At 39.1% G+C, this 26,782-nt stretch overlaps 2 protein-coding genes across 4 annotated transcripts in view; one reads left to right on the top strand and one right to left on the bottom strand.

Annotated features, from left to right (window-relative positions):
* The window catches only part of fgf14 (fibroblast growth factor 14), a 108,058-nt gene extending 96,750 nt beyond the window's left edge, over positions 1 to 11,308 (top strand). For all 3 annotated transcript variants that reach the window (XM_039600512.1, XM_039600514.1, XM_031741446.2), the window contains exons 4-5: positions 6,646 to 6,844; positions 7,539 to 11,308. In XM_039600512.1, the coding sequence (XP_039456446.1) occupies positions 6,646 to 6,844; positions 7,539 to 7,681 (342 nt within the window). In that variant the 3' untranslated portion in view covers positions 7,682 to 11,308. The remainder of the gene's footprint in view (positions 1 to 6,645; positions 6,845 to 7,538) is intronic.
* Positions 9,742 to 26,782, bottom strand: part of itgbl1 (integrin, beta-like 1) — a 49,773-nt gene continuing 32,732 nt past the window's right edge. Inside the window, exons 8-11 of the mRNA XM_039600511.1 lie at positions 25,151 to 25,267; positions 18,725 to 18,871; positions 15,124 to 15,237; positions 9,742 to 11,546 (exon numbers count right to left, since the gene is read on the bottom strand). Coding sequence (XP_039456445.1) covers positions 11,458 to 11,546; positions 15,124 to 15,237; positions 18,725 to 18,871; positions 25,151 to 25,267 — 467 coding nt within the window. The 3' untranslated portion in view covers positions 9,742 to 11,457. The remainder of the gene's footprint in view (positions 11,547 to 15,123; positions 15,238 to 18,724; positions 18,872 to 25,150; positions 25,268 to 26,782) is intronic.

The raw sequence follows: 26,782 nt of genomic DNA, 5'->3' as shown, positions 1-26,782 counted from the left end.
GCCAGTGATGTGGAGCGCCAGGCGGGGAGATCGAGTGGGAAGAAAATCAACCGTTTGGTGCCTCAAAAATGATTCGATTTTCCACTGGTGTGAAAGTGTGTAGTGTGTCTGAGTCTCCTTCTCCCTGTTCTCCTTCAATGTCACCCATGTTTTCCCAAAATATCAGTTTGATGTTGGGTAGAAAATATTTAGCGCACAGCTCTGAATGTAAAGGCAGAGCATTTTCTGGTTTTTCATATAGCTTTAAATTCATATGTCAATATCAGAACTTCTTGGGGTACTTTTTTGTTATAAGGGGAATTTAATGCCAAAGATTTAAAACAAGGAAAAAAAAGATTTTTGTTTTTGTTTTTATATGAACCCATGAATTTTTCTGTGAATCTGGCTTGTCCTTCTAAATGTACTACATTCGCCTGTGGTGAACACAAAACAACAAAATCAATCCTGCCGCAACATTTTTTCAAGAAAAGCACAATTGGGTTTTAGAAAAGCCAGGTGTTTGTTTTACCTTAATAAAGTCCCACTGGAATGGTGGCTTAGCTAAAGCACTCTTAAGACTCTTCCATGTACATAAAAAATATTATTTGCGATATGCAATTCAAAGAAAATTGTCTGTGAGACAAGCAAAGGTCTCATTAAATTCAGCTCTAGTGGTTTACTTTTCATCAAATTAATGCAGCAAAATAGGATTTTGTCACTTTCAGGCAGCAAAGCAAAAAAGACACCAATACCTGATTGAGTTATTCAGAAACTGATGCTGTAACTGTTTAGCCAAGAGTCGTGGAACAACAGCAGTAATTTGAATGGGGTGAGAGTGAAGCCAAACGGTAAAGTTGCAGTCTGTGAATTCTATACAAGAAGCTAAAAGAGGCTAAATGTCTGCAGAAAACTACAAATCTGGGTGAGTCTCTTTAGTTTTGTCAATTTGAGCAGACCGTGTCATTTAATCATTTAATCTTCATTTACCTTGTTGTAAAGTGTTAGCAGGCTAAATTGTTGATCAATTTTGGGTCAACTATTTGGAGAGGTTTAATTCCTATTTTGACATGATAAAGTTAATATACACAATATGACTAGTACACTAATATCAACTCCACACAACTCAACTTGGTTTTTAGGGTTTTCCATTAGGTGGTAGTTCCTGGTACCAGGTACTTTTTAGTACCTGCTCAGCCGGGGCGAGCTGAGTTGATCCAAAAATATGACATCAGCAGACTGCACACCACTAATTGGCATCACTTGCTGATTAATGAGAGCGACTTCTTCACATAAGTCAAACCGCCATTTTTGAAACCTGGCAACGAGGGAAACAGCTGCACAAAAACTGAGTCAGACAAAAAGCGATAGACTGAGCAGCAGGTATACCATCACCTTGATATCTTCAGTTGTTGTGCTGTGTTTGTGTCGCATACAAATGACATCACAGTACTTTTGGCCATTCTCCTACAGCAACCCCACACGCATGGGTGATCGTGGCTCAAGAGTTGGGAGTTCGCCTTGTAATCGGAAGGTTGCCGGTTCGAGCCTCGGCTTGGACAGTCTCGGTCGTTGTGTCCTTGGGCAAGACACTTCACCCGTTGCCTACTGGAGGTGGTCCGGCAGCCTCGCCTCTGTCAGTGCGCCCCATGGTGGCTGTGGCTACAATGTAGCTTGCCATCACCATTGTGTGAATGGATGGATGACCCCAAAGCGCTTTGGGGTCCTTAGGGGACTAGTAAAGCGCTATACAAATACAGGCCATTTTACCATTTACATTGAGGTGGTATTCAGTTGTAATGAGAAATGACCGAACCAAGTAGAGTAGAACTGAGTCGAGTCAAGGAGCTACTAGTAGAAAAGAGGGTGTAGTTTCTAGCTGTCCCTAATCTCTGCTTGGGTACCCACATACATTTTCTTGAAGTGATGAAATTAGAACAAATGAAAAAAAAGAGGGATGTTTTGGGTTACGACAACAAATTTGACAAATGATATGACTGAAATACACGCTTCAAATGCAATCAACGTTTTGTCTGCTATAGCTGCCTCCACTGCTCCGAACTCCAATCAAACTGATTATGTTGACCAGACGTCTCATTCCACAAACAAACCACCTCCACTTGCTCAGCCTGCATAAACAGAGACGCGCATCTATGTGAAGGCATTTGATTAACCACAATTACGGACTTGGCTCCAGCGTATAGATTGCTTTGACTCCAGGCTGTTTTGTAGGTGTTATATAAGTAATCAGTGCTGGACCGGCATCAAAATGATGTGCCTAATTACCTGGGGTGCAGCTCACCTGACGAGGAAAAAGCAGAATTAATTACCTTGTTGAATCAAGTCAAGGAACCATGAAGGTAAAAACGTTTTGCTTCTAATCGGCTCAGCAACAGCTTCCTATAGCATGAAAAGAGCATTTAAACCACTCTTACAGAACACTGGTTAGTTTGTTTAACAAATGAATTTGTTCTTTTTTTGGTGTTTCATCCAGAAGAAAAATGACAGCCCCCCCTTAAGACAGCATTTTTCCACAATTGTGTACAGCCAATAAAACCATGTTCTTTCACCTCCCTGGTAGTGTGGACTCATTCCCCCCTTGCTGACAACTTGGACATAATAAGCAGCCATATGACAAACTACTGCTTGCTGCTGACACACGACAAATAATGATGGGGTTGAGCTTGCGCATCATCATCCGGAGAGAATGCTTGTTTGATAGGAACGTGCTCGGGCTCGTGCTCAGGGTTTTGTCATGTAAGGCTCCGTTTTTATTGCTTCAGCCTGCAGTTTGTCTGCCTATCTGTGGATTGTCCTGCTCAGCCTCTGCGGTCTGCTATAAAAGCAGCATTAATAGTTCTGATCCTAATCCCTACATTCACCACTAGAATAGACTGAAGTTAAGTCTCTTGTGTAATGTAATCACTGTCGAGACAGACCAAAGTCAGGGAGCTGAATTTTTCCGACAAATATCTCACCATACCACCCTGACCTCTCAGTACCTCTGAAGACCTGCAACAACGATTTCAATACTTTATATCTGCAACCGACTGTGGACGATCACAGGAGTTTTGTTTATCTGACATGTCAGCTGATGCTGGTGTTATGCATCATGCGTTTGCATCTTCCACTCAGAAATGCCCACGAGTCCTCGAGCAAGGATAGAAAGGACACTCAAAATGCAGCCGGGTGCTTCTTAGGATCATTATTGTAATCCCAAGTGTCTTTCTGCTCCTTCCTGCTCAGCTCTCCTTTCAGCTGAATAGTGTCTGGAGGATAAGCTCTGACAGGGGTAATTCAGCAAATCGCTAATTACATGATAATCATGGCATTGTGTGTCCTGTGTTCCGAACTAAGCATTTAGCCCATAAATAATGACCTGTGCCGCTACAGAGAGAGCCCCATCATCCCCGACTATGAAAAATCTGATATTCAAGAGAGGAGAACTTTTTTCTCTCCAGAGATGGCAAGATTTATTAGGCCACTGCTTTATTCAGGCTGAAATATCGCAGCAACATTTTGATGTATTACCATGAAATGTTGCTGTGAAGAAACCCCATGAGATAAATCCTGCTCAATATTCTTCCGGCTGACTGCCGTGTCTGTTATTAGCGAAAACTGTTCAGAATCTACTGCGTGGATTTCCGTGAAAATGTGGTAGAAAGTGTGATACATCTCAGAGAATGAACTCAAGTGACTTGGGTTTCACCTGCATTTTATCTTGCACCACTAGATACATTTGGTCATACTGTGTGAAATATGTCAACATCTAATTGTAAGGCTTCAGTCACACAGGGCTGGAAACTAGTTAACAACTCCCTGAAAACCTTTGGTCATAAGGGAAGCATATCCATCACTCAGCCGGTTGGTTAACTGCTCAATGTCACTCGGTGAAAGTGGTCGCAAAGAGGATGCGGCACCAAGTTGTGCCTTATTCCTGAAACCACATGTTTCAAAGTGCACATCTTATACTTAGAAGATGAATGGTGTCTGTTTCCTGTTTGCATCACACTGCTCACAGTTTTGTGACCACTTGGCGAGCAGTAGACAAGCTTTGCAGATAAGTCGGTGTCTTCCATTCAAACTATGGGTTAGACCAGGGGTGGGCAACTCCAGGCCTTGAGGGCCGGTGTCCTGCAGGTTTTAGATGTATCCTTGATCCAACACAGCTGATTCAAATGGCTAAATGACCTCCTCAACATGTCCTGAAGTTCTCCAGAGGCCTGGTAATGAACTAATCATGTGATTCAGGTGTGTTGACCCAGGGTGAGATCTAAAACCTGCAGGACACCGGCCCTCGAGGCCTGGAGTTGCCAACCCCTGGGTTAGAGTGACAATCTAGCAGCCAAATCAATCTCAAGGAGTTTTCCTACAGCACTGTATACCTCTTTTCATTTCACCTAGTGACAGTCAGCCTCAGGAGGCTACGCACCAACTGGTTGGGCAATACAACCAGGTGGTCGGTGGTTACCACTGACCGATGTGTAGCCCTGTGTGACTGAGGCTTCAGCAATCAATTTCACAATGACTGCAAGCAGCATCCAGCAACCACTTGCAAGTAGTCAGGGAGTATTCGCTTTTACACACAAGAACTGAACTGAAAATCAGTGGCAACAAGTGTTATGGAGTGATGTATCCAAATGTGAAATTTCTGATTCAAGTCATTGTCAGTACAGTATGTATAGAGTAGGTCAGGAGAGAGGTACAACAATGCAGTGAAGGCTCTATACTGGTTTTAGTCATATTTTGATCCACCATGCAATACCATCGGGAAATGGCCTGATTGGCAGTGGCTTAATTTTTCAGTACAACAATGATCCCAGTGCAGTAAAAGCATACCTTGATAGAAAAAACACACAATAGAACACTCTCAGTCATGGATTGGCCTCCCCAGAGGCTGGACCACAACGTGTGGGATCACCTTGACAGAGAACAGAACAAAAGACAAAAAATATCCAAAGAAGAGTTTTGAATGTCTTTTAGGAAGCCTGGAGAACTATTCCTGAAAACTACTCCAGAGCTTGACTAAGAGAGTTCAAGAGAGTTCAGGCTGTGCAGAAAAATAAAGGTAGTCAAAACAAGTATTGACTTTCCAGCATTTTAGAATTGTACAAACTCTGTTTTCGCCTCATATATTGTATTTCCGTGTATGGCTGCAGATGTTTTAATAAATTGCTGCAGCTATTTCCCTGATGAAGCGTGAATCAAGACTTTTGCATAGTACTGCAATGAATGTGCAGAAATGACCTTTCTTTTCTTTCCTCTTTTGTGCGTGTGTGTGTGTGTGTGTGTGTGTGTGTGTGTCAGAGAACAGTCCCCAAAGATCCCCTAACCTTTCATGAAGCATCATTATCAGATCAATATTTTACACTGGTTTATGAAGAAATGCCTGCAACAGGACAATTATTATTAGCATGCTGACACATTGAACAACTGTGAACATAATCACTGTTATATCTGCTGAAGATTAGCATAGAATCAAAGGGGTGCGGAAAAAACAGATAAACAGTCATCAAAGACTCGCTTTCATAAAGATGTTTGTGTGTTTAGTTTTACATTGATTAGAATAGAAATTAGTTCACAGTGGTCAGGTGATGATATTGCATATAACACAACCATTATACTGAAGACTTTACGTATTTCTAGCTGAGAAATGAAGATACTCCTTATATTAATCTCTAACAAATATTGTCACTGACCCCAGGCATTGAGAACCACAGCAGTATGACATGAATCAGAGGGTTTTTTTCCTACACTTCCTGTGGTTTTATGAACCAATTCAGTGTGAACTGCTCACAACAGATGTGGTGGATGTCTCCTTTGTACGCTTTGATTAATATACCCCAATGAATGCCTTTATTTTTAGCTTGCTGGGGCAGACAGTGTAAAAAACGTTTTTATTACCCTTCTGGCTGGAGATGAATAGGTAACAGCAGAAGAGATGTGGTGCCTCTGTCTTCATTTGTCATAGCCAGATTGAGGTGTAAAGGATGAAAGAATCACTTGATTAGCTCTGTCATTATTTGAACAAAGTCCAGAATACAGTCATAGACAAATTGCTTAAAGCAGATATAATATGTGGGGAAAAATGAGCCCCTTTGGATTTTGCCAATTAAAAACACTGAGAAACTAGCGAAGCAAGTCTGGCTTGGCATCTGGGGTGAGGCGTGGTGGTCCTGGGGTCACAGTCTAACAATCTATACTTTCTGCCAGGAACATGAGCTAATTGACTAAACGAGTGCTCTAACATCAGATGTCAAGGTTAAGGCCAAGGAGAGAATGAGAGTTGCGTCGTCAGGCTCGGCCTGAATCAGGCATGATTACACCGACCGAGGCTCTGCAGTGCTCATCCTTTTCAAGACAGGCAGAAGTGTGAAGTTCAATTTAACTAGTAGGGCGGTTTCATATTATTCTGCACAATGCGAGTTTGAAATAAAGATGACACTTGTCCCGGTGACCCCCATTCAAGATTAAATATAAATTATGAATCTGACATCTTTTTTATTCTTACACAATGTGAACCATGAATCATTGATTTAAGCCTGCTTTAATGTCTCCCCGTGCAGATTATAGCCTCGTGAAGTATCATATTAATTCTTTTCTAGTAAAAGCAAAACAAAACAAAAGCGTTGTTTAAAACCTGTCTGCTCCTCTTTTGTCTCTCTGCAGGAACTCTTTACAGCAGAATGCAAGTTCAAAGAGTCGGTGTTCGAGAACTACTATGTGATCTACTCGTCCATGTTGTACAGACAACAGGAGTCGGGAAGAGCTTGGTTCTTAGGGCTCAATAAAGAAGGCCAAGCCATGAAAGGGAATCGAGTGAAAAAAACAAAACCAGCTGCTCACTTCCTGCCCAAGCCATTAGAAGGTATGTAGCAGACATACAGAAAAGATGATTATGCATGTATGGATGTAAAAACGCCCAAAACTGACATAATGTGCTTGACAACTGCTGCATCATACTACACGACAAGATTCCATAATACTAATCGTATAACTATGTAACTGTATAGAATATAGTATATGTTTGATATTCTTTTGTATTTGTGTGCTGATTCATTCCTTTGCTCCTATAAGCATAGAGCACAGGAGGGAGGGCTGTTTCTGTAAGTGCAGCATGAAATGTTGATAGTCCAGCAGATGCCACCATCACTCTTGTCAGCCACCAGCCTGATTGCTTCGAATTATTTAAGCAGAGAATCAAGTTGAAGTGTCCTGTCAAGGCACCATTACAGCTGTAGTGTAGTGGCTGTAAAGTGGGGGATAATGAGACACTTTTGCAGCTTTGTCAAAAAGTCTTTATGTTTAGATTGTGTCTTGTGTCTCCATCAGCCCAGATAGATGAAAAAAAAAGCGAGTCAGTGCAAAGCCCAGTCAATCAAAACATGTATTATAATTTGTTTTCCCTCTGTAAATTGCCTATGTGTGAGAATTTGAGGAATTTTTGTGTTTTTACCACATGTTAGGACTCAAGAACAAGAATGTGGGATAGATGCTGCTTTAGTAATTTTCGATGTGTAAACTCTCTCTGTTTTCTCTCCTTAATTTTTCACCCCTGACAGTTGCCATGTACAGAGAGCCATCTTTGCATGATGTTGGAGAGACAGTGCCCAAGGCAGCAGTGCCTCCCAGTAAAAGCACAAGTGAGCCGGCAGTGATGAACGGAGGGAAACCCGTCAGCAAGCCCGACAAACCCACCACATAGCCACGCCAGTGCCTAGTGTGTGTGTGCATGTGTTGGAGGGGAGGAATGCGACGGAGACAGGGCTTTATCCAGCTAGACTCCAGACCCTTCTGCAGATCCAGGCGAACCTCCTTTCCTTTCTTCTCTCGCTCCTCCTTTTTCTCCACCTCATTCTCCCAAATTCTCCAGCTGCCTCAGCACAGGCAGATGGATTCCTGAGGTGGCCGAGTTCATCCAGCCCAGGAGGGACTTACGTTTCACAATGACGCTTCTGGTACTTTGCTTGATGATGATTCCCCCTAAAAACCTCCCCCCTGTCTATGATGCCCTGTTGCAGCAGAGTCTGTGTACCTTCAGATCTATTTTCTATACCACAGTTCACCAGCTATGTTCTGGGATAGAGACTGTATAGATAGAGTAACTATTTGGACTGTTGTCCTCTATTTTTTACAAGTACGTCCCCCTCTCCCTTTATTTCTATCTTTAGTCACACTTTTCTCTTTGTCAAGTAACCTAGAAAACATTTTGCAAGGGGGTTGCGTGATTTTCTAAGAAACACATGAACACAAATGTGGCATAAAAAGCAAAGACGTGGAAAAGAGTCCAAATTTTCTTCTTGCCTACAATATGCACACACACTTATAGACAGACACACAAAGTTTGTGTTGAAAATCTGAGATTTTTTTTTTTAAAAACAGCCAATAAAACACGCTGGAGGCTGGCAGATAGCTCCTGCAATCATAGCTGATGAAGTGCTAATTACCGCCACTGCAATCAATGCGAGGAGCTCCCTACACACATACAAACACACATACACGTTTATAAACAGATGTGTGTGTGGGTGGGAGAGCGCTGTAAGGAATGGTGTATACATATCACTATCTAGGTCCCACCAGCGGTTCTGTCCGCCTTCTCTGGTAAATAGAAAATCTGAAGTCTATTTTTCTTTAATCTTATTTCAGAGCGTGGGCTCTAGGAATATCTCTAGGCCTTGTAGGCCTCTGTCCCTCACTCACCGACTTCTTTGGACTATGAGGCAAGGCTTGTGGCTTTGACCCAGATGGTCTATAACTGCAGCACTGGCAGCCACCTTACAGCAGTGTCTACATAAAGCCAGAAAACAACATGGCTGAAAACCAGTAGGTGACATTTACACTGGCTGCATCCCTATTTGGTTCAGCAAACTAAAGCATGGACAAGGTTAATATTGTGTTCTCTCTTCTTGCAGCAGATATACAAGAGATGGCTTATATTATAACATTTTCACTGTATAAAACTTAGGGAAAATGACTATTAAAAATCATAACTTTTTAAAAGACTAGATATTATTATTATAATGAGAGAATTTGTCTTCTAGCTCAGCATGCAGAGTCCAGTTCTGATCATCTTGGCCTATCACGTGCCTGTTTGGACCTTGATTCCCGGCATGCAAAAACAAGTTCCCAGTCCCCACTGGGCCAAAGGTGCCTCACCCACCCTATACATCCATGTAGACGACACGTAGCATTATTCACTGAAAAAAAAAACACACTCAGATGTATCCATTCTGAAATGACCAAAGTCTTTTTTTCATCCCAAGAAGAACTGATTCTTTAAAAAAAAAAACAGAAAGAAAGAAAACAAATCTCGATTCTCTTTCTGATTCAATTCACGGAAGCTTTCACTGTGATAGCATTTGTTCTGTCCAGAATAATCAACTCTGCTCAGATCCGCAAAGGTCTTGACTGATGTCACTTTGGAAAAGTATACCTTGAATAATCACATGCATGTATTTTCTACAAGGAGTAAGGTATGGGCATTGTCCTTCACTATGTGCAAATGGATGAGCACTGAAGTTCGGTGTAGGAGTTGAACAGGCATGTATCACGGCTGCGGCACACTCACTGCACTTTGTTTTGTGTTTTCATAATGACTGTTAGCAGTTTATCAAAGCTCTGTGTGATCAGTGTATTTATGTTTGTCTTGCTTTACTGATTTTTCTTTTCCTAATAGTTTAGTTTAGTAAGATTTAGAACATTAAGTAGATCGTTGCTGCTGTATGCTGCTAAAAGTGCAACTATATTAAGAACTTGATTTGGTAAATATCATTTTCTGAGTTTATTGGGATTATACATGGCCATTTCTTATTACAACACATCGAAGCACATTACATAGATATCAATATTTGTCTGTACAAAGCTGTTAATCCTAAAAATGGCATCATATACACACACACAGGAGCTGGAAACCACTGTCATCCTCCGCTCTTACAAAACTCTACATGCTGGGCTGGTGACTGCCCCAGCCCTGCAGCCCAGTTAACTGGCTCCTTCAAGGCTGGCTTTATTTTTGTAAATGACCAGTGTGTACAAGTACATCTGTTTGGATTGCTGTAGCCGCCATTTGTTTTGTTCGTCCTCATCTCTCTCGTATACGGGTTGTGTGTCGATTTCGTCTCCAGATCCCAATCGCGTTTTGCTTTGTTACCCCATTTGTTCAAGTGTGTTACGAGAATATCCTAGCTTCTGTTTTCGAACCTCTTATTTTGTATGTTGTCCCATCTGTTGCATGGGGAGAGGATGGCATTGATGAACTGCATGTAGTAGGCTATGTCAATCAAGAACTGTTGGTATGTACCGCTAATTTTACATATATGCAACGAGTTTGTCTACACTATACAGTTTGTGTTTGTTGTATACACATTATACAACATATTGAATAAAAAATATTTATATAAAGGTATACTGTAATGTCAGTAACATACTTAATGCAATATAGTGTGCAGTATATTATTGCACCTGTCATTTTTCGGGGACAAAGAAAACAGAGGGGATTGGCTAGTTTAAGCATGAAAAAGGCCAAAGTAGAATTTACATTAAATTTTCTTTGTGACTTCTTATCGGTCCTTTTTTCAAGTGGTGACTGAGCTCTTGTGTCAGTGCAGCTCTCATCCCCTGATACCACCATTTGAAGTGACATGGACATCCAGCATGCCACAACTGAACTATTTATTCCCTTCTCTTTGTTTCTTCCACTTAGAATTTAACCACTACTAAGACAGTAAAGGTTTCAGGGCAGACTGTTTGTTTGACGGAGGAGAGTAGGCACTATTAAAATGATTTATTTTCTAATATATCTCTCTCTATATATACCATTGCAAGTATGCCCATTGGAGTTATGTCATGTTATAACAAATTTGTAACCATGTATGATTAAGGTCTTTGCATTGTTTTCCATGCAAAATGTTGTGTCATGCGGCACATTTAATGTTTTATTATGAAAAAGAAATAAAAACCTCAGCGTAACCTATGCCTCGAGCTTTCGAGTAAACTTTCAGTCCAGTGTGGGAAGGGCAGACCATTTACCAGTAAAAACAGACCACAGTATCAAACATATTACTACAAAGTCATCTTAATGATACATTTTATCCTCTCTCCAGCATTTGAAACTGTCATGTACTTGCATCCTATTATATGTAGCCATTTGAAATATGTAAGCATTCCTACAATATCCAAAAAAAAAGCTGCTTTGAAAACATAAATGTTTACATTGTAATATGATTTAAGCACAGAGCTATGGCTGTTTCTTTTCATCTACAAAACCCAGTTTTAACAAGGACAGTTTGTAACCAGTACAATAAAACAATGAATGCTGTTTGTGAAATGCAGAGCTACGTCCATGTTTAGTCTTCCTTTCTCCTCCCCGTGGTTTCGATAACTTGGCGTTTCAGCAGCTTGGTCGTGACTCGTGGTGCTCCTGGTCACACCGGGCAGCCAGGTCTCAATTCTCTGAACCCAGTGTCCTGTTCTCTGTTCGCCTCAGTATTCTTCTCCCACCCAGATTTCGCAGGCGTTCCCGTTCCAGCCGTCCCAGCACTCGCAGTTGCCACAGTTGCACAACCCATTCCCTGTGAGATGTGAGAAGAAAAGCTGTGAATTAAAAGAGCTGTGCCATCATGCCTGACCTTTAACAAGGTTCCTCTTTTCGCACTCCTTGCGTCCCTGGGTGCAGCTCTCTGATAGGGGATGGAGACCAATGACATTGCTCGGGACAGTCTGTGGTTTTCCACTGCTTCTGCCTTCACAGCAGGAGAAACATGGAGTTTAATTACTTTTAAATATTAATTTATTTGCGTTTTGTTTTTACAACATTTAGACAAAGCTCAAACATCTCATCTTATATATCTGACCAGATCCTTTAGTAGGAACACAAACAAAATGAAAAATGAAATAGGACATAATATTACCAGAAGTCTGACAATAGAGTAGTAGATGGAAAAGTTATAAACCATTAGACTCTGATACAAGACTGGAGTCCTCTCCTACAGCCAGCAGAGATTCACACTGGTTGTTTTAGGACATAAATAATCAAGACATATAGTTTTTTCTTCTTTATCTCTAAAGAGGCCCAAAGTGGCATAACATCCTACTGTAGGAATTATATCACTACAGTATATACCCCACACCTCCCCATAAGCTTCCAGAGGTGTCAGTCAGAGGTGCTGGGGTTAGGAAGAGGACTCCTGCTGGTCTCCTGTCACACGGTTGAAAAGATACATCTACCACCAAATATCTCTGTGGGAGATAGGATGGAGTGTAAGCCCACAAGGAAGTAGTTGAGAAAAGAACCAGGAAAGTGATACAAGGAAAGAAGCAATTATAAAGACAAGACCAGAGTTATTTGATGCTCCTGTTTTTATCAATAAAGACTAGAACTGTAATTTCTCAGTATTTTTCTGCTTTTCTACCTTGTCCATGGGCTTCAGTCCTAAACTCATTTGTTCCCAAAGAAATAAACATTTAAAAACCAATCGTAAAAAGTTTAAAAGCTAAATATTTTCCTATAAGAGCTGAAAATTTGGGGGAAAAATAGTTAAAAGGATTAAATACTGCATTTGTTGGCTGACCACTTCCATTTATAGATTTATAATTTTTTGGGTGGGTATTTACAGTACAGTATTTACAGAGTATTTTCTTAGTACAATCTGTAAATGGTTATTTTTTAGAGTTGGTCTTACCTCCTGTGAGGTTTTACTATGATGGGGAGGTCTGAAAAAGTCATGGTCAGTGGAGCCTCTGCTTTGACCTCGAGGTCTCTGCATAGGCGTCGTCTATTTAAGTGTCTGGAAGCCTCAAGAACCAGCCAGACTTTCAGGCTCCTTTTCATCTAATTTGGAGATAGTCAAAGATCTCGCTGTGTTCCAATATGTGAAAGAAGAGTAAGCACAAAAAAAGTCAGTATAAAAAGAAAGAAAAACTTTCTGAGCTTCAGACGTGGATGACCACATGTGCTCACCTCTTCCTGAATTTCAAGATATAGCTAAAATAAACACAACTATATTTTGCACTTTGTATCTGTCTCCTGAAGGGGTTATTCCTGCGCAGGTTAAATTTCCAAGATTTACTAATGATCTGGATGTTTTATAGGAGTTTTAGAATAATGAACAGTATCTATATAAATTCACATAAGTGCCAGAGGAAGATTCATTATTGGTTCATGCTCTCCTGAACGAAAACATCCACATAAAGAGTCGGTTCTTAGTTTATTCAGAATTTACTTAAACCAATTTTTTCCCGACTCACAAACATTTCACATGATTAAACAGCTCTCGTGGATACAGTAAACTCAAACCTCTTCTTCATTTTAATTCCATCCCACTGACAAAACACAAATTGAAAAAATTGTACATGGTGAGAAGATGTTGTCATTTATTTTGGTTTTTTTTGCTTCACATATTTACCTGTGTAGCAGGCGACCTGACAGACATTTTTGTCTCTCTTCTAATACGATTGCTGAAATTATCATATGCAGTGCATGAAATTAACCAGCAAGCATTCCTAATATGCTAAATTTTCCACATCACTCATCAGTTGTATGTGTAATGAGAATCCACAGCACTGAAGGGTCCATGAAATCTCTGGATGCAAAGTAATTTATTGGCTAACTTTTGTCGAACATTTTTAATCTTTACAAAACGGCAGGAAACGACTCAATCGCTGCTATCTGAAAAAAAAAGCAGCAACTCTTTTATCCAAATATTAAATCCCTTTCTGGAATTGCCTTCCAATTGACTTCCAAGGATATGGTTATTTTCACATTTATACTGCAGTCAGTAATGGTAGTCAGGCACATTTGCCAGATGCTGCAATGCATTTTCTTAGTTTGCTCCCTGTGTTTAAGCAATGCCGATCTGCATCTGGAAACACTGATGCTCATTTGAATGACATTAAGGCTGACATTTGGACTCTTAAAGTCATGATGAGAAGCACTTGTGAAGCTATTCAGATTCTGACAGGCCCCCAGGGCAAAAATAATTAGATGTGTACTAAACTTTCCACAGTCAGTGATGAGAATAAAGCTCCTGTGGATAAACAGCCATATGGCACATAGGTATGCAGTTGTTTATGGTTGTCAGACACACACCCACAACCATTAACATTAATACAAAATGAGTAGTACAAAAACAACAACAACAACAATAAATGGTGTACAAAATGTTTAAAAGCGCTCATTATGGATTTCAGTTAAGCAAATTTTACAAACTTCCGACATAATTTAGTTATGTTAGTCATGGTTTTGTCAGTTATGATTTGCTGTTTTAACTATTCATCCATTACATGTAGTGCATTTAACAGCTAATCACAGCTTAACTAGCTATTTTAAGTGTTTAGATTTAATATAAGCTAACAGTTTTAACTGTTATGATAGTTGTTTTATGATTAGTTTGACTGTTTCTATAAAAACAGCTGTCACACAAGCCCACACCCCATCTCTGGTTCACTGGGATTGTTACTCATGAAAGTAATTTGATTTTAACATTATACTACTGCTCTTTTCCTCATGCGGTTCCCTCTTTCTGCAAAGGTGTCTCTCTTCAATAAAGCTTTGCTCCAGTATTTTCTTTTATAAAACCCCTAAAAATTGATCTTTTCAATTTCAAATGTTTAGAAGCAAGGCCATTAAAATGGCTTTGATTCACCTCGGCACCTTTTTCATCCTTAGTAAGGGCCAACCTTTGAAAATGTAAGTTAGTGCTCGCTTCTCCCAGCCCCTCTGCAGCGTGACCACACCTGCCCACCTTCGACTCTATTCAAACATCATAAAACTACTCTCCATTAGATAGAGGCAAGTTGAACATTTAAATTAATTCAGCCACACACATTTGAAACAGGAATTGATTTTGAAGAAGAGCAAATTATACAGTAACTCCAACAATGTAGCGTCCTAATCTCTCTTTTCAGTGTTAGAAATACTAATGTAATGATAAAATAAACCTTCAGCTTGACTATGTTTATCACCCTCATGGAACTAAAACATCTGGCAGTCTCTGGGACACTTCAGTCCAAAGGTGGAAAGGTGGAAATGCTCAGCTGTGGCGCTGACCTTTATATTACCCATTATCTTCTAGCATTTACCATTTTTACTTATTCTGATTGTATCGACTGTATTTGATTGATTGTCTCTCCTTTTTTGCATTTCATTACCTGTGCAGATGATCCCGTCGTGCTTATCACACTCTCGGTCGTCACACTCACAGTACTCTCCGGACACCCACCAGTCTTGGGGATTGCAGATGCACTTACCACAATGACAGGAACCTGTAATACACACATGCAGACCACATGCACGAGCATACACATTGAGAACTGCATATTAACATCATTTTTTTTTTCATTTCAGCTGGGATTTTGGCAGTGTATATTCGTTATTTGCTGTAAATTACTTATTTTGCACAGAAGATAATACTGGGCTGAGTGAATATGACATGTATTCTGGGGTAATGGCCACTAATATGCTTTCACCACCAGGATACCAATCCACCCACACTTTAAACTTCCTGTCATGCCCATCAGTGTCTATTCTTCTCTCTATCATTCTCTCTCTCTCACTCTTAAGGGCAGCAGCAGGATAATAAAGTATTAAAGACTGGTAGAGAGAAACAAATCTACTGCTGTCCACTTTATTTTTCCTAAGCTCACACCCAGAGGTCCAGCAACTATGGTTTCAATCCCCCCAGTTTGTATCCACATTCACTGGGTTACAGGAAAACCACTATGAAAGGTGCGAGCAGATGAAGTAAGAAGGATAGGGAGAGAAAGTGAGACGGTGAAACAACAGGAGGAGGCGAGGAAAGGTAGCTCTTGTGCCTCGGTGTAGCGGAGCATGGAGAATGAACATGCTCGTCTTCATTTTCACACCATCCTCGGTTTTGCAGGGCTGGACTCAGAGCAGCAGGTCTATTTCTGTGGATTCACTGCTATGCAACAGAGAAAGAAATCCTGCTGCGTGGTGTCATTTGCCACCTAATGATACATACAATGTAGTGACAATGCGCAGTGTATAAAATCAAGTGGACAGCTGCTCCTGCTGCAACTAATGATCAGTTTATTTACTGTCAATTAAAATTTCTATACCTCCATAATTTAGTCTATAAATATCAGATAGTAATTTAAGTACTCTAAATAAAACTATATGGAGAGATTAGGTAAAATAATACATCAGTAATAAAAACAACAAAATCTTCCTTTTGATCACAATACATGATGTGAACAAGAACATTTTTCTTAATTTTCTATTACTCATTTAATTAAATACACTCAGCTACCTGAGATTGAATTGTCTGACTATAATACAGTAGGTAACATGATAAAAGTTTGCCTAGTAAAAGTCTATTAAGTATTTAAACTTCAGACTACATGATAAAAATGTTTCAGTGTAAATGTAAATCTTCTAAGTAACATCATCTTCTAGTATTATTTAAATTAGCCTCATTTCAATGATCAGGACATAACTGCTTGCACTGAATCGCCAATCAAGTCTGATACTCTGATTATCTCCAGTACAGTGAGACAATCTCTCCCTTTTAGTATTCCCTTGAATTATTCCTTGCTTTCCTTGAGTTTAGCTACCTTTCTAGATGAATTTTTCAGACTGCTAATAACCTTCTTTATTATTCCTAGAAGGGATAAAGGAAACATATTTATAAAATACATACATTGTAAAATACCCTGACCCTGGCTTAGGTGAGGAGCATCTGTATTCACTGTCCTTTCATGTAAATCCTATGTGGTCATCCATAGTGAATTGAGGCCTTGAGTTATTCTTATCAAACCACAACTTATCCTCAGAATACAAATGTATCAGTTTTTGGCTGAACTTCCTATTATAGCTTGGTAATAAGAAAATTATTGTTAAAAATTATTAGGATAAGTAAAATGTAAATAATACACAAGCAATACCTTGTACTGTATCAACAGTGGTTGTGGCTCAGTAATATTACATTCAAATATATGAAGGGGGGTGGGAGGGGGACAATGTGGATATAAATGTATGCATATAAGTCAAAACCAAATAGTAAAAGCTTAGTGATACATAAGTAACAATACAATCTGCTAATAATATAAAATGGTAACATTCATTCATGCATTCTAATGTTTTATACAATGGTTTTAAAGTAGTAGTAACATAATAACTTCCTTTATTACACGGGTCCTTTATCATAATAAGATACTATTACAATATTATGATGCGGAATTAATCCTGCTTCATGTCCACAGCAAAATACTTTATTTCAAGGCAATAGTGTTAATATTATGTTTAATGGTGAAGCATACTACTTGGAAAAATGTGTCGTAGTTTCTATTTAATACCACGTTAACAAGCTAATAAAAACAAGCTTTAAGAAGTGTGATGATTACTTTCGGTGTAATAACCAGGAATCAGCCCTGCACAATTCAGATATATTATACTATTATACTATATTATACGACTGTATAGTTGCATAGGTATACTATACACCTATACATTTGAACATTTCTGTATATTGTATTGTATACTATTACTCAGCTATGATCACTGATAATGTCAAATATTACTTGTTTAGAAGTATTCCATGAGCCTACAATTATAAAATGAATAATAATAAAAGACTGTTGTGGTAGTATCAGACACTGTATATTGAAATATTTATGCATTTCAACTAAATAACGTATTTAAGGAATAACCCCAAGAGACTGTAGTCCGCTAATATTTTCCCTCCAGCTCAATTAGTGTCATCAACTCAGCTACTTTTGTTTCTATCTCTGGGGGACAATCACGTATACATAGTGCTTTAAACATTTTCACACAGGTTAGGTTTATACATACCATACTGGATTGTTCAGTTACCCTGTTATCTTAAGTCTTATGTTGGACATACATGTACTGTTAAGGCACTGAATGCTTATTTTCCTACACAGACTGCTCTTAGTTTGTTTTAAAGTTATTGATTATTTGAAGGATTCTTGATTGTTTTTTTTTCTCAACCCAGAAGTGAAACATAATTACCTTGTCACCATCAGATCTGTTACTATGGTTTGCCTTTATAACATGTAACTGCATTTGTTCTATTATGAATGCTGAAGAATTCGAGAGGGTCAAAATAAAGGGAAAATCAATATGGAGCCAGGGCATTATTTCTACTGGCTAACAGAGAGGGAACCATTAAGATAATATATGCTCAATATATCGACCCAGGAGAGCTCTGATAGACAAGAGGGAAGGGATTTTCATTCCTATGAGCAAAAGTCAAGGTAGTTTTGTACAAAGGACATGGTGATTTATTCAAAACCTACAGGTTCTACTTATATTACCGAATTAAAAACACACTTTATATATTAAATATTAAACATGTTTGAATGATATGTGCATTTGAAAACAAGGGGAATGGGAAATAGGTTTCTGAATTTCTAAGATTTTCAGAAAAAATATGTGGTTATACTTTTGTTGCATTGCTTTTTTATGTGTGGAATATGATCAGCTTTCAGTGGATGTTCATTATACTAGCACACAATTATTGCGATTCCTGCTAGTTTACATTGATATTGAATCCAATATTCTATATCATATTCATACTTATGACCTACAATCTTTAAAAAATAAATAAATGTACATTTTGTGTTTCTGTACTATTTGACATGTGTGTATTTACCAAACTTTTTTTTAATCAAAACGGGCCATAAAATGTTCTTCTTAGTTGAAATTCAAATATTAACTTTTAGAAATGTTTTTTCCAAACACCACCGAACAAAAGGAAATACTGCTCACCTTTTCCACTGCATATAACGCCATCAGAGGTCTCACAAAGCCCCTTGCTCTGGGCATCGCTCATATCACAAGACCTGGGGAACTGGCACAGCTTCCCAAACCAGCCCTTCTCACAGATGCACCGTCCACATGAACAGTAACCGTGACCTGGCGGTGGAGGGCAGAAGGGCCTTCGTTTAAAAGGAGACAGAATATGGAGCATGGCCATGAGAAAACACTGCAAATACAAGAAAATTTAAAAAAAAAAAAAAAAGAGTAAAGCTTTCACTAGCAGCAAAAGTCGAGAGAAATGCCACAGGAGAGTAAAAAAGATGGCAATATAAATACTGGAAGTTGACAGTACAGACATCGAACCTTGACACTAATAGGCAGTACAAGGAGGCAGAGCTACAGGAAGATGAGAGAGAGACGCAGCAAGCTTATTGTATTTCCCCTGGGGACATGAAAGGAACTGTCATCACTGGTCTTGTCCTGTCCTTAATGAATCTCCAGTGCTTCAGAGAGAGATGAAAAACAAGAAATGGCAATGGCAGACGAAAACACACAAATATTTTCACCCACACATAAAATCAGGGAAATGCACGATAATTGGCTGAAGGAGGCAACTGCTCCCGGGATGTCTAAATAGCTGTTAGCATCAGTGTGGTTTTGACAGCCACTATAACAATTATGTCTCCCGCCTCCAACAAAAGTCTTGCATCACTCACACCATGCTTATGTTTAAATAAACGCGGTGCAGACCCAGTTGCATCATTGACTGATTCCTTTGTGTTCACATCTGGCATCAGATGCCAGGTGGTTACGAGAACACCCTTACCTTGCTCCAAATTGTTTAATGTAGAGGTACAGAGGAGTGATCCAATCCACGGCTATTTGCTTCAAAATTTCTTTCTTTTTTTTTGTTTTAACTAAAATCCTACAGAAAGGGAACCATTAAGAAAGTAGCTGCTCTTAAGAGTTGTTAAACCACAATAGCAAAATAACAAAATAAAATACATTTATGTAAAAAAGTGGCAATGAAAGACAAAACACACACACCACCAGGGACATGTAACTGGTTAAAGGAAGCAACTGAGTCCTTGGATGTTTAAATAGATGTTTGCATCAGTCAGTCAAACAGGTTGTTTTCAGATTTTTTCAGATTCAACACCACAAAAGTTAAACGGTCAAGATTCTATACATATATAAACAAACACAACCAAACTTAGTTAAATGATTAATTTCACTGAATTTGAACAGATTTTCAAGGCACAGATTTAATTTTTGTTTTTTTTTAAACCAACACATTTTAGTCAATATTTTTTTATTCTAATTCTGGTATTTTTTATCATTATTTTTCAGTATTATTTTGTTTTTATTATTTATTTATTTATTTGCAGGAACAGCTTTTTACTATAAAATTCAATATTATATGATAAATACACAAAATAAGCCGTATCCCTTTTTTAAAAAATGTTTTGAAATATTTATTATTCAATTTTTAATAAATACCCATACATTATAATAGAATAATATTCCTTAGTGTTTTATTATTTTTCTTCTGGGAGTTTTTGTTAAGATACAATATTTGTTCATTTGTTTCCAGAAACTGAGAAGTTCATTTCTACTTAATCTAAGGCCAAAGTTTCTCTGAGCAAATGGGTGAAAAAGAAAGCCATGCACGACTGGCTCAATCAGACAGCTTGGGAGAGTAGTTAATTGCTTTAAAGGAGCAGAAACCTAGCCCTCATTCAATTAGTTTGCGCCTGCCTTTCACAAAACTCAAACAAGTGCAGCTGCCTTCACTTAGTACTTAGATATGCTTTTAATGGAGCATGCGTCGCACAGCGCCTTGTTAACTTGGTATCAAACCCAGCAGATCTGTGCTACTTGCAGAAAGAATCTGACAGAGGTTTAGAGTTCAGTGCCACAAAGGGAAGAAAAAAAATGGAGCTGTGTGAGTACAGGGAGGAAGAGAAGAAACTAGTAAGAGAGAGCAAAAGATCTAAGCTGCCTTCTGTTTAAAAGCTGTTACCACACAGCAAGAATCTCTTTTGAGTCTATTTTAGACTGAACAATGAGAACAAGGTTTATCCTGATCCAATAGGGTGGGTGTTTGTATGTAGAAAATACAAACAATGCAGATACCAGATATTAGATGTAATCGCAGACTGACAAGACTCCTATTATAATTTCCCCCACCTATGATTTAAAGTCACAAACTGTGAAAGTTAGACCTAAGCAGCCTAGCATCTAACCTTGGTCTCACCTCTGTAAATGTCATGTGACCGCACTGTATTTGCCAGGCATTAGCACTTACATAGTTCATTTGAATTAGACTGTTGAAGCGATCACAGAGGTTAATTAATACAAAGAATGCAAGATAACCTCAGTTTTTCCTTTGCATTTCTTTGATTTTTGATTATTATTTCACAAAGAAATGCATGTTGGTACGAGGTATCTGATATTAATGCATTTATTAACCCAACACTTCATCTAAGATGTATTATTGTGAAACCTGCTATCAATTTGGCTATGATGGAATGTATCTTCTCAGCCATTTTGGCCTATTTGCAAAACAGCTTAAAACCAACACAAGGAGCATACACCGCCAATTCTAATGATGAGGCCAGTGTTAGCTCAAAGCAGCACATTTATTTGCAGCTTATTTTCTTTTGATTTGTTAATGCATTCTTTGATGTCTATGCATATTCAATTCCCATTGTCACTAAAAAAGAATTTAATGTTTCATGTTGCTTGACAAGTTGCAAATGGTCATTTTCAAGTGGACCAAACAGCATGTCAGATTCAAGACAGCATGAAGGTCTTGCACTATCAAAGTAAGTACAAAGTGCAAAACAGACAGAAGGATCCAAGTTGAGACAGGGCAGGTATCTAGCAACATCCCTGTAATAAGGAAACTTTCACTGTAGATATATTGACATGGTTTCAGTGGTTTCAGTAAACCTCGGTAAAATCTGGAGATTACTGTGTGACTTTGTGGGGCACGGAGCCGTCATAATACCCACTTAATACCCACAGCCAGAAATCTGGCTAAACATGAATGTGGGAGCCAACATAATGACCAGCTTCAGACTTTAACTACTGTTCATGTCAATCCAAACATCAAAGTAATAATTATGCATGTAAAATCTGGACAGTTTAAAAGTTCAACACTCAGACTTGGCACTTAATAATACAATATGAAAAGAAAAAAATTTATTGCCTTAAGCCTGAGGGCCCAAGATGTTCTTTTCAAACTTCCAACTGACAAATAATAACTAAATCCAGTCACGAGTAGTTCCAGTGAGATTAAAACAAACAACTCCAGTTTGGAAGAGAAATAAAACACAATTATGTTATAGCCAATTCAATCATTAAGTACAAGGTGTCATCTACACTGAAGAAGGTCCTGTGTGATCTTCTGTTCAGTATGACTGACCACCCGTGTTTTCTATCCCATATCACGAATATTCTTTGTCATAGTGAAGGTGTAAAAAAATGATGAAATTATGGACCAGAAGAAAGAGTGGACTGCTCTAAATTGCAGTGTACAAAGTGAAAATTTTGTCTTCTTGTTCTTTGTTTTTGGATACAACCCTCATGAGCCAAGTAAGGACTGAGCTGACTGACAAGCTTGTTAACACAGAAGGACTGAATTATATACACTTGTCTCTTCTCTGTTGTCTGCAATGAGGTCCAAACATTCAGCAGCACTGACAGCACTGTACCATGACTTATGATGTTTCTTACAAACCCCCTTGAAATAAAGCTCCTATATGTTTGATCCTCACTTGTTGAGAGTGCCTTTCAGCTTCTTAAAATACCCAATGACTTCCACAGGCCTTTCAGTATACAGACATAATTGTGGACCTATTGTTGGTATGTATGCCTATGTTTGTTTGCAAGTGCAGCAGTGCTGGAGATAGGCTCCCCCAGAAGGCTCCTCAAGGATTGTCCCTGGACAGCCCAAGAGACAATGAGTGGCAGTAATCCAATCAATACTGCAGAAAATTACCCTCAGATGCTGCACTGCACCGCACCACTAACGCAATAGTGAGACAGCTCACTAGAACATTAAAAAACTCTCTACTCTGGAAGATCCACATATTCATATATGGTAGCAGTTAGACAGATCACATGTGAATTTAGGCAAGGCAAGTTTATTAATATAGCACAATTCAACAACAAGGTGATTCAAAGTGCTTTACAGAGACATTAAAAAACAAAAACAATTAAAAAGCATGATTTAAAATTGATTTTAAAAAAACAGTAGATAAAATCAGAACAGTAGATAAAATCAGTAGTTAAAATGTAAGTTTTGAAATTTAAGCTTAAAAGTGTGGATTTGGTGTTTTATTCAAATGCAGTTGAGAATAGGTGAGTCTTCAACCTGGATTTAAATAAACTGAGTGTTTCAGCTGATCTGAGGCTTTCTGGGAGTTTGTTCCAGATATATGGAGCATAAAAGCTGAATGCAGCTTCTCCCTGTCTGGTTCTGACTCTGAGAACTGATAAAAGACCGGATCCAGATGACCTGAGGGATCTGGAAGGTTCATACTGGGTCAGGAGGTCACTGATGTATTTTGGTCCTAAACCATTCAGAGCTTTATAGACCAGCATCAGAACTTTAAAGTCTATCCTCTGACGGACAGGCAGCCAGTGTAAAGACCTCAGAGCTGGACTGATGTGGTCCACTTTTTTGGTCTTAGTGAGGACTCGAGCAGCAGAGTTCTGAATGTGCTGTAGTTGTCTGATTGATTTTTTTAGGTAGACCTGTAAAGATGCTGTTACAGTAATCAAGCCTACTAAAGATGAATGCATGGACTAGTTTTTCCAGGTCCTGTTGAGACATCAGATCTTTTATCCTTGATATATTCTTGAGGTGATAGTAAGCTGATTTTGTTATTGTCTTAATGTGTTTTTCTAAGTTTAGGTCTGCATCCATCACTACACCCAAATTTCTCGCCTGGTTTGTGGTTTTTAGGTATATAAATTGAAGTTCTCTGGTGACCTGTAATCGTTTTTCTTTGGCACCAAAGACTATTACTTCAGTGTTGTTGTGTCATCTGCATAGCTATGATAGTTTATTTTGTTGTTCTTTATAATCTGTGCCAGTGGGAGCATGTAAATGTTAAACAGAAGGGGTCCCAAGATGGAACCTTGGGGAACTCCACATGTGATACTTGTCTGCTCAGATGTGAAGTTACCTATTGATACAAAGTATTTCCTGTTTTCTAAGTATGTTTTGAACCAGTTTAGCACAGTTCCTGAAAGACCTGCCCAGTTCTCCAGTTTTTTGAGTAATATGTTGTGGTCAACTGTATCAAATGCTGCACTGAGATCCATTAAACTAAGACTGACACTTTTCCACTGTCTGTATTCAGACATATGTCATTAAACACTTTGGTCAGAGCGGTTTCAGTGCTGTGGTTCTGTCTAAAACCTGACTGGAAGGCATCATAGCAGTTATTCTGTTTTAAGAAGTAATTGAGCTGTTGAGAAACTGCTTTTTCAATGATCTTACTTAAAAATGGGAGATTTGAGATTGGCCTGTAGTTGTTCATTTGTGTCTTGTCAAGATTGTCCTTTTTCAGTATAGTTTTAATTACAGCAGATTTTAGTGGTTCTGGAAACACACCTGACATTAAAGAAAAGTTGACAATCTGTAACAGGTCTGACTCCAAAGTCTTTGAGACCTTTTTGAAAAAACTTAAGAGAAAAGACAAATAGTGTGAAACTTTACTGACTGAACAGTGAACTGAGTTTTACTAAGTACCTTCCCTGTTTGGTATACATATGACGAAAAGGCTCCTCGCTGTTGTTAGAAAGATATTAATTTGAAAAAAAAGAGCTATTATTTGGAAAACCGAGTATGTGTCAGATTTTATCACTTTTCCAGTACTTTCATTACAGCAAAGGACCAAAAAAGCAGATCTCCGTGTGGTGTATGTATCCAAAAAAATACTCTGAGTCATGTGGAGTCAAATTAAAGAGGCTTTGTGATAATCATTGATATGACTCTCATGACCTGCACTACAATCCTTTTTTGTCTTTATCTGCCTTCTGCCAGACTCTGTGTCTCTCTCTCGCTCTCTCTGTCTTTTCTCAAGCTCTAGCATCTACAATGGGAAATATCAAATTCAACTGAGCATCTAATGTGTTAGTATGAGCTGTTCATTACAGCATCTCTGCCTAAATGGCTCAAATTATGAGCGCCAACTTCCCGAGACCTCAAACAGAAGCTTCAGTGGCTGGAAGAAGTTTCTCTAAAATTAGGCTCAAGGGTGTAGAGGGTTGTGCCTGTGGATATCAGTGAGAGCAGACAGGATCACGGTGCACTGATCTTCAAATTTACAAACGCTACCGGCAAAGTTTCAAAGACCCCTTAGGGCACAACAAAGATTTAATGTGTGTGTGTGTGTGGGTCTGCGTGTGTTCGCTTACCTCCACAGACCTCTCCACTGATGTCCTCGCACTGACGGTCGTCACACTCACAGTTTTTGCCATGAACACGACTGTCCCCAGGTGGGTGGCAAGTACACTGTCCACACTGGCACTGACCTAGAAAAATAGAAACGTCTTCTCACATCTGAGCAGTTGTGTTGCGTTTTTAATAGAATAATCTTTCTTTGCCGGAAGTTGTTTATATTATCTTGTTGGGATTTTTTTCTATTCACTCTGTGATTTTAGGAAACTGATTTGCATACTGGCTTTGGTGTAGAATTTACCTCTGAGATCTAAGTTATGATAGGTGTTAACCCCAAGCGTAATATTACGCTAACCCTATATTTTGGAAAAAAGCTAAACTGCTGCTCACACTTATAGTGGGGGAAATAATAATTCAATCTCCTGCTGAATTTGTAAGTTTGCTCTCTTGCAAAGAACTAAACAGTTTGTAATTTTTATGGTAGTTTGTTTGTAATGGAAAGCGACTGAATATCAGCCAAAATCCAGAAAAATAAAACATATAAATTAATTTGCATGTCACTGAGTAAAGTAAATATTTGATCCCCTACTACCCAGCTTGTTCTAGCCAGTCTGGCTCTGTGCCAATGTGGCAGGCAGATTACAGATCACTCAGTTAATCAGTCAATTACAGATAATCCTGATCTCACTCCAACCTCTCCACAACCATGGGCAAAGATGGTGGGATGTCAGGAGGTCAAAGGATGTCAGGGCCTGCAGAAGGCTGGAAAGGGCCACAAGACCTACAAGAAGCTTGCTGAGAAGGTGACAGCTGGTGGGGTGATTATTCAGACATGGAAGATATATATAATTACTATCAATCATCCTCAGTCTGGAGCTCCATGCAAGATCTTGCCTCATGGGATAAATGGTAAATGGATTGGTTCTTATAAAGCACTTTTCTACTCTCCTGGGTCATGTTGTATAAAACATGAGGCATGTTTTATACAACATGACCTATTAACCCATTCATACGAGCACTTCTACGTAAGTACTTTCTACCTAACATTCATACAACTTGGAGTTAGCATCTTGCCCAAGGATATTTGGCATGCAGACTGGAGCAGCCAGGGATCGAACCAGTAACTGTCCGATTAGTAGACCACCACTTGAGCTACAGCCAGGACGGTCATGAGAAAAGTGGTGGATCAGCTCAAAACTATACAGGAGGAGTCTGTTAATGATCTGGGCTGTTGAGACCAGCAAGAACACAATTAGTAAAACACTACCCAGTAATGGACTGAAACCTGAAAGATCCCCTTGCTCAGTAAGGTACTGTGGCGGAGGTGTGATCCCTGGCTCAGCTGCAGAGGAGGGGTGGTGCAGTGAGCTCAAGGGGCAGTGCCAGGGAGGTTGGAGGGACAGGTGGATGTGATTGTCCTGACAAGGATTTCCCTTTTTCAGTGATGTCGGAGACCAGAGGGGAGAGGAGTGTGCAGCTGACTGGAAGTCGGCTGCCGTGTGTGCCGGAAAAAGTATTACTGTGTTCTCAATAAAAAGCTAAAGAATGGAAACCCAGTGTGTTGGGCACAAATCATTTACAGACACATATACAGGCCCACCTTAAGTTTGCAAGTGAACATCTAAATAATTCAGAGGAGGCTTGGGAGA

Source organism: Oreochromis aureus, linkage group 16 (genome assembly GCF_013358895.1).
Source record: "Oreochromis aureus strain Israel breed Guangdong linkage group 16, ZZ_aureus, whole genome shotgun sequence".
Taxonomy (NCBI): domain Eukaryota; kingdom Metazoa; phylum Chordata; class Actinopteri; order Cichliformes; family Cichlidae; genus Oreochromis; species Oreochromis aureus.
Note: the sequence above shows the minus strand (reverse complement) of the source record. Positions and strands in the feature narration are given on the sequence as shown.